This window comes from Terrapene carolina, unplaced genomic scaffold (assembly GCF_002925995.2).
Source record: "Terrapene carolina triunguis isolate 2854851 unplaced genomic scaffold, T_m_triunguis-2.0 Scaffold67, whole genome shotgun sequence".
Classification (NCBI taxonomy): Eukaryota; Metazoa; Chordata; order Testudines; family Emydidae; genus Terrapene; species Terrapene triunguis.
Genome location: NW_020664418.1, coordinates 34,455,479 through 34,464,142, shown reverse-complemented (window position 1 = coordinate 34,464,142; position 8,664 = coordinate 34,455,479). Strand labels below are relative to the sequence as shown.

The following is an 8,664-nucleotide window of genomic DNA, read 5'->3' as shown; positions in this document are numbered from 1 at the left end:
AAAATTACTTTAATATAAAGAATTTCAAAAACATGACTTTTCTGCTAATATGAATTATGCATTTCTTCTTTGTTTGTTTAATCAAGATGCATTAATATTTTGTTTCCTGTTACTGAATATCATGATGTAGATACACAGCAGCGTATCTTGGTATTATAGTAGAGACGCCTGGCTAGATTTGTACTCTGCAGAATAGCTCAACAAAATATTAAATAAAGGAAATGCACTCTTCTCCCAACACACATGTGCTTATCAGATAAACTGAAGGGCTGTGACCCTGTTATAGTACAGGGTAAGGTAATGGATTAACACGTCAGACTTTTAATCAATTATAATATGTCTTATCCTCTTAACAATAAGTCTGCCTTAGTTGAGTAGATCATTCCTGTCAATGAACAGCTGCCCAGTATGAAACATTTATCAGTAAATATCACTTCTTGTGTAGTTGTCAACCTAAAATGCCAGTGTTATAACATAACAGCATTCTAAGAGCAGGTTTCATAAATATTATTCACAGCAATTCCTAAGTCTTCAGTAATGTTTATTTCATTATTATAATTGATTTTTCAGCAAATACAAGAGCTCAATTCATAAATTAAAAGGTTTAATAAGCATACTTCTTTGTATTGTATTTGCTTTTTTCCTCATGCAAAAGACTACATACAATCATAAAACGAAACTACCAAGAACAGACATAAGAGTGCTAAGACAATCACGTAAGTATTTCCTATAAAGAAAAAAAAACTTAAAAAATAGCCATCACAAACCTATAGCTGGCATTGAGGGAAAACAGGACTCCCAAAGAGAATTGTGCACCTACTGAGTTTATTTTAAAAAGATGTAAACTCATTCTTGATGTGTCACTTCTAAGTGCATGTAAAAATAGTTTAGTAATGATCTATTGGAACTAGAAAACAAACTGAGTTATTTCATTTCACATCTTAGGCTGCTTTTGAAGAAAATGTTAGATTTTTTCAATGTCCTAATCCAGTGGTTCCTAAACTTGTTCCGCCGCTTGTGCAGGGAAAGCCCCTGGCGGGCCGGGCCAGTTTGTTTACCTGCCGCATCCGCAGGTTCGGCCGATCGCGGCTCCCAGTAGCCACGGTTCGCTGCTCCAGGCCAATGGGAGCTGCGGGAAGCGGCGCGGGCCGAGGGACATACTGGCTGCCGCTTCCCGCAGCTCCCATTGGCCTGGAGCAGCGAACCGCGGCCACTGAGAGTCGCAATCGGCCAAACCTGCGGATGTGGCTGGTAAACAAACCAGTCCGGCCAGCCAGGGGCTTTCCCTGCGCAAGCGGCGGAACAAGTTTGAGAACCACTGTCCTAATCTATAACAAAGGTTGAAATGGAACTGAATTTTTAGGCCCATGAATTTTGTCCCTCAGTGTGCCATAAAGAGCTGTCAAACAAAAGAATATTGCAGGAATGGAGTAGTGCTTTTTAAAAACAAAAGAAACAAACAAAACAGGATACAAATTTAAGCCATGCATTCAGCAGGGAGACATACATCTTGTATAAGAGTCTTATTTCACATCTTTTACAATTCTTCCTCTGCTTTTCTTTTTTGGTCAACATTATTTAAAACACAGACAGCAATGTCTTCCTTGAACTTTCATGAACTCCAGCAGCATAAGCTAGCTCAGTAGTAATAATAGTTCAAAAACAAATCCCACCCAGATTGCATGCTTTTCTTCCATTATGGATGACCATAATAAGCGACAAAATATGCATCAGAATTTCAAGAACACCCTGGCATGTATGCATAGAGTCATTGCCATGTGCTTCAGAGACAAAGCAAACTTCCATTTCCCTGAACTATTGATTTTTTTTTTTTCTTCTAGATACAATATAATGGGATAATGTCAGGGACAGGGTGGGGGGAAACAATGTTCTAATGTTCACCTAGCAAAAAAGAATTAGAGGGAGAAACGAAATCATATTGTCTGTGGGCTCACTAGAGATTGTTTATAGAATTTTATTACTCACAACAAAGGTCACATCTTCATTAATTTGCACTACAAAATGACATCAACAGGCTCTCTAAAACCAATATCCATTACCTAAAGTTACATAGAAAATACGAGAAAATTGAGCAAAACAAAACCCCAAATCTGGCATTCAACTTAAATGGTTTTATTGGTACTTAACAGCAAAATGCCATATTAATAGCGGCCGTAATGAGGCCTTGGATTGTAGGAGTTGTAGCCATAGTCATACTGGGGGTAGTAAGACTGTCCTTGTCTGTGCTGTTGGTAGCTGTTACCCCAGCTTCTTCCTGGCCACTGATTAGATCTATTACCACCTTGCCAGTCATGCCTGTCCCCTCTGCCTCTGAACTGCCTGCCATCTTGAAACCTGTAATAAAAAGAAATTTGCATAAACACCAGCTTTGAGATTTTAAGGAGGGAAGGTTTTGAACTCTTTCACAAAAACTATTTTAGTGTATTCCTAAAACCTGGCTCCAGTTATTTAAACGCACAAACAACTGCTAATCCTTTTTAGGGCAAAATACATGTCAAACATGTGATTATTCAAAGCTATCCTAGGACCCAAGATAGGAAGATAGGTCAACTACTTACTACTATGCAACAAACTACTGGCTGTCTTATAGGGGGGGGAAATTTCAGCCTTTGTACAAACCATTCAAAATGAAATAAAAGGAATGGATTACTAAAATTTAGCTTAAAAAAATTCACATAATTCGTAAAACAGATTTTTAAAGAATAACTTCCTCAACAATCATCATTTTTGGTAAACTGTAATTTACAACTTAAGTGTGAAGTTACTGACAAGTTAGTAGAATGATGAAAACATTGGAATGGTTTATTTTTAGAAGAATAAAGCCCCAATCCAGCAAGCACTTAAGCACCTTCTTAACTTTATGCATATGAGAAATTCTATTAGTGTGTCTAAGTGTTTGCAGGCCTGGAGCCTAAGTAACTTAATATGAAATCCAGTCCCAGCAGTACTAAAAAGAAAAAAATTGCCTGGGTATCAAATGCAGGAATTGTCCTTTTTTCAGTCCCAAAAATCAAGTATCAATATCCAAGCTTAAGGGATCAACACTCCCAGCCTGGAGAAAAACAGTATAATTCAAAACATTTTTGGCAGGCATATAATATGATCTTCCAGTGCACTTGTGAGAGGGAGATATATTCTATGCTCCTTACAAATAGACAAAAGAAGTGCAATCTAGCCTAGTCACAATATGTCAAATGTTATCTGGGTTGCAAATTATATTTTTTGCTAGTTGTACAAAAAAAAAAAGAAAAAAAAAAGTCATGTCACTGGTGTGCTACTTGGCAGAGTCAGTTTTCTGTTGACAATTATGCTTCCAAAGACAAGCTGTTTGAGGTTTAGCAGACAAACCTCTGATCTTTCCCCTTTAAAAAAAAAAAATATATATATCAGTTCATGGCCAAGCAGCAATGAGCCCCAAGGTCAATGATTTAAGTGGTTCCAGCTCATTCTTTACAGAATAGCAGTTTGCTTCATACTCTTATATAGAATGAAAAAAAAAAAAAAAAAAAAACTACTGTCAGTATTAGTTTAGCGAAATCCTATCTTTTACCCTGGAGAGATATGAGTTTCTTTCAAATCAAGAAACCCTGCCAAATAATGGGGAGCATACAGCAAACCTGCTTCTCTTTATTCTAAAGCAGACAAACATCTTAGGCTTGGTCTACACTTACCCCCCAAGTCGAAGTAAGGTACGCAAATTCAGCTACGTGAATAACGTAGCTGAATTCGACATACCTTACTTCGAACTTACCGCGGTTCAGATGCGGTCCACACGCAGCAGGCAGGCTCCCCGTCGACTCCGCGGTACTCCTCTCGTTGAGCTGGAGTACCGCAGTCGACGGGGATCACTTCCTGGTTCGATTTATCGCGTCCAGACCAGACGCGATAAATCGAACTCGGAACTTCGATCCCCAGCCGCCGAACTAGCGCGGCAGTGTAGACCAGCCCTTAGAGTGCTAGCTATGACATCAATATGTGTTTGTGAAACTAACAAAGATTTAAAAATCAGTACCGGTCTCTATTTCTTTGGTTACCACCAGATCTGTTTTTCCATTCTTCTACTAGAGGAGGTGGATCTGTTGGGCGTTTTAAATACTCTTGATATTCCTCATCATCTGATGTAAATCGATGAGAAAACATCTCTTCATAATTCAGAGGAACTTCGGTTGAGGAAGTCATTCTGAAATACTATTAGACATAAAATACAATTGCAGCAGCTTAAAAAAAGACATGAAAAGGACAGCTACCAAATCCACGTAGTGAAAATTGAGGTAATGAAGTGTGTTACATTTTAAAATGTTACGTATTGGACTGACTATCCTGATACTGTCTTAACTATTCTGTAAATGAAGATTCAGGTAAGTACAAACTAATTTCCTTTCACTGCCTTAACTTTGTACTGGACCACTTCTAAGACAGAAAAAGTAGTCCAGTCTCCATGTGTTTACAATCTTTGACACCTACAGTGGGATTGCCATCAGACATTCAAAATGTAATGGGAGGTTTTTGAGAGACACCTATCTACTAGAAACTGAACTGAAACCATCAACTTATTACACCTCAGCCACCTAACGGAGACAGCTATTATACAGCAATTATGTTTAGGTCACTTCCGACCTGGGTTGTATTACAATCAGTCAAATAAAGGCCTCACATTTCTGTCTGAGCGCCACTTGGGAACAATTGGTGGACTCCAGGCATCACGTCTATGACCTGCCCACAGCAAGGGAGATTTTTTTGGGGGGGTGAGGGGAGGTGGGGCGTGGGAGAGGACAGGAGTCAAGCTAAGACACAGACAGCAATGCATGGGGCACGTAAACTAACAGCAGAGCTTGGGGCACTGCTAGAGACCCCCCCCCTTCAGCCTTCCCTCCCATCACACACAGCCCCTCCAGTCCCCATAGACACTGCTCCTCCAATCCCACACACAGCCCCTCCAGTCCCCATAGACACAGCCCCACAGCCTCCCGGCCCCTCCAGTCCCCATAGACACGGGGGGGGGGGCAAGTGGGGCAATTTGCCCTGGGCCCCACAGGGGTCCCCACGAGAATACAGTATTCTATAGTATTGCAACTTTTTTTTATGGAAGGCCCCCCCCAAAATTGCTTTGCCCCAGGCCCCCTGAATCCTCTGGGCAGCCCTGCATAGACACAGCCCCCTGCCCCCTCCAATCCCCATAGACACAGCCCCACAAACAGCCCCCTGCCCCCTCCAGTCCCACACAGCCCCCCCCAACCCCGCAGACACAGCCCCCGCCCCCTCCAGCCCCACACAGCCCCCCAATCCCCGCAGACACAGCCCCGCCCCCTCCAGTCCCCATAGACAGTCCCTCCAGCCCCACACAGCCCCCCCCCAACCCCCGCAGACACAGCCCCCGCCCCCTCCAGGCCCACAGCTTCCCGCCCTTCCAAAGCCCCCATAGACACAGCGTCACCCCGCCCCCCCGCAACACCTCCTCCCCTCCAGCCTTCCCGCAGAGCTCCCCGCCCTTCCCCAGCCCCCCGCCGCCCCCCCCCCCCGCCCCCCCCCCCTCCCCCCGAGCCCGCAGCCGCCACAGTCCAAAGCCTTCCCGCAGCACGAGCCCTTCCCCTTCCGGGCCCGGGCCTCACCCCCCGCCCTGCTTCCAGCTTCCGCCGCCGCCGCGGGGGGAGGGGGCGCCGCAGAAGCGCTGCAGGGGCGGGAGGGGCTGAGACCCGTAAGGAGCGATGGGTTCTGAGGCTGGGCAGAGCAATGTTCTCCCGGGGCTGGGTCTCTGCGCTTGACGTGCCCGTAGCAAGGCCTCCTGAGCCTAGGTCATTCAAGACAGGTTAAAAGGCCTTTGGTTCGGGACACAGCCCAAGCCCCGTGTGTAGTTCCTAACATCCTTAGTCTGCAAACACCTGTGCAGGTGAGTGGGCGAGGTGACGCAGTGGGACTGCTGAGGTGCATGGAGTTACTGACGGGCATATGTGTTTGCAGTTGCTAAAGACTTTCTTTGCAATTCGAGGTCTTGATTATTATTCAGCCAGGGCACCTAGACTAGTCAGCATCTGCCTCTGCTGTGCTTTACCTCCCGGGATAAATCCTTCTTTTAAGACAAAGAACTAGTTAGTTGTTTCCTCTTCCTCTAGATCTCTGTGATGTGAAATTTCTCAGGCCAGTTCAACCAAGTGTGTTTCCGGCATGTGAAGGCTAGAACTGATGTGAGCAACTTTCCATACTCTTTAGGAAAGGTAGTTTTCACTGTCAGAGCTCATTGAGTACTGCACATGCAACCTCCTCTGTATTTTAATGTATGGCTCCTATTTAATATAGGATGTGGTATGCTTCTTACATCAGTGTAGTGTTAGTGTGTGTGCTTCTCTTCTGTAAAATAGTAACAATGTTCTAAACAAAAAAGCAATGCATAAGGTACCAGTATTTTCCAACTCTGCTTTGTAGTTCTCTATGCTGAGAATTTTGGAGGCTAACCCTTCTTAGTATCTCAAATTACATCAAAGGACATTCATTACTATTCAGAGAATACATATTTGAGGCTAAGGTGGGATGAAGTGATTTATCATGTAAAGCGTAGAGAAAAACGCTGCAATATTCGTTGCCTTGGCAAGTTTTGAAATCACACTAAGTGAAGGGGAAAAAATAACTGGAGCCAAATCCTGCAAATGGTTATGCCCTTGATCACAGGTACCCACACGTGGAGTCCTATTGAAGTTAATGGGACTCTGCCTGGGAGTAACTACTCAGAGGAGTAACTTTGCAGGATTGGAGGTTATCTCCTAATTCTGTAAAGATTTATGTATGCGTTGTACTTTATACATTATGGGCTTGACCTGAAGCCCTGTGAAGTACAAGTAGGAATCAGAAATATGTGGCTTTTTCAGGGACTATTAGAGTGTATTTTATTTAAAGGGTAATATAAAATACTTGAGCTTTAACAGAAAAACAATATTCAAATTGATAAAATTCACACAGCACACTTTATGCTTACTTATACCAATTCTATCTAACTGCATATCTTTAAAAAGTTGATCATTTTGCTCAATCCTACAGAGTTCAAAGGCAACTTGATTGCTTTATGTATAAAAGTTTTTGAAATTGTATGAAGTGTGATTCCTGTTTTATGGCTAATTTTGTGTTAGCACAGAAGGGTCTATTCTTTGTGTTGTGTATACGGCCCTGCTTTAGCAAGCTACTTACACAACAACCTAAAGTTAAGCATTATGAGTATTGCATTGACTTCAATGTACTTAAAGTTAGGCACCTGCTTAAGTACCTTCTTGAATTGGGTCCTAAGTGCATAAATATTTCAGGCAGAAAGTTAAGCCTTGTCTTATTTACTAGCTGCAGTTCAAGTAAAGTTATCAGTACTAATTTATGAACTGCCATAAATTGACACTGTGGCAGTGACCAACTGCTGTACAGTCCAATGATCATAGCTTCCTGTTCCTAAGGGTTTGCAATGTAGGGCTCTGATTTTGCTCCCATCTTTTAAGCATGTGATTTATTTGAGACTGTAAGAGACAAGAAATTGTGCCCGTTTCACTGTTCTCCACGCCATTCTGACAGTTACAATACAGTAACTCTTAGAGCATTTTCAGTGCTTACTATTAGTCATCATTCTTGAGCCCAGATTCTTTCCCCCCCACACACTCTTTCATGCTCCATATGAGAAAGGGTTGGGGTTTTTTCTAGGACCCTGTTAGAAAAAAAGCAAGTTTTTTTTTTAAGTTTTATAAGTTCATAGACCCAAGAGCCTTATTATACTTGACCCTTTTCATTATTGCTCACAGACAGTAGTAAAGCACAAAAATTCACAATAACATAGCACTTTAAAAAGTCTTCAGCAACAATGATATTGCCACCTACCCTCCAGAAAGATCAGACTGTAGTAAAACTGTTCATGGTTTGATGTAAACAGAAACATCACATGTTGCTTTCCTGCATGAACCAAAGAAGGATTGCTCTCTCAGTCACAGAATAAAATGGATGACCAGGATCTTAGCCTGGGGTCTCTGGTTCTAAGCAAGGTGAATTTTCGTTTGAATCTGAAAGATTATATTCTTACTCTAGTGCAGGGGTCTCAAGCTCAATTTACCTTAGGGCCCTTGCCAGTCCTCAAATCCGCCCAGTGGGCCAGTAATGTCACTCATGCCCCCCAGAACCCGTCCCCCCAACTCAGCCCCCCCAAAACTCCACCCCCCACCTGCCTAAGGCTCTGGGAGGGAGTTTGGGTGGGGGAGGAGGTCTGGGGTAGGGGATTGCAGTGCAGGCTCTGGGATGGAGTTGGGGGGCTGCGGGGGGTGTGGGGAGGGGGTGCAGGCTCTGGGAGGGAGTTTGGGGGCTGCGGGGGTGTGGGGAGGGGCTGCAGGCTCTGGGAGGGAGTTTGGGAGTGAGGGAGTGTGTGGGAAGGGGGAAGGGCACAGTTGGGAAACCATTGAAAAACTTGCCAGAAACAGACAGGAGTGGAGGAGCTTCATCACTGCCCTAAACACCAGAGATGTAATGGGTACTAACTAACCTTGATTAACCCATCTTCACACAGGAGAAAACATACAGGTGATGGGATAGATCAGGATAGCACCAATATTTTAACACTTTATGTTGTATGTAGTTGGGCATTTGTAGTTGAATCTGCACTTCACGTGGTCTTGTTCTTCAGGCTGC

At 43.4% G+C, this 8,664-nt stretch overlaps 1 protein-coding gene across 1 annotated transcript; it reads right to left on the bottom strand.

Annotated features, from left to right (window-relative positions):
• Nucleotides 1-2,110: 2,110 nt before the first annotated feature.
• Nucleotides 2,111-5,625, bottom strand: RAMAC (RNA guanine-7 methyltransferase activating subunit). Its single transcript, XM_026648553.1, has 3 exons — nucleotides 5,560-5,625; nucleotides 4,034-4,212; nucleotides 2,111-2,355 (listed from the first exon to the last, which is right to left on the bottom strand). Exons 2-3 carry the CDS (start codon nucleotides 4,198-4,200, stop codon nucleotides 2,163-2,165), a joined length of 360 nt encoding a protein of 119 aa, XP_026504338.1. The 5' UTR covers nucleotides 4,201-4,212; nucleotides 5,560-5,625; the 3' UTR covers nucleotides 2,111-2,162.
• Between the last annotated feature and the right edge of the window lie 3,039 nt (nucleotides 5,626-8,664).

Coding starts and splice junctions, on each gene's coding strand:
- RAMAC (XM_026648553.1), bottom strand. CDS start 4,200: ATGACTTCCTCAACCGAAGTTCCTCTGAATTATGAAGAGATGTTTTCT. Junction 2,356..4,033: donor AACCAAAGAAATAGAGACCG/GTACTGATTTTT, acceptor TTTTTATTACAG/GTTTCAAGATGGCAGGCAGT.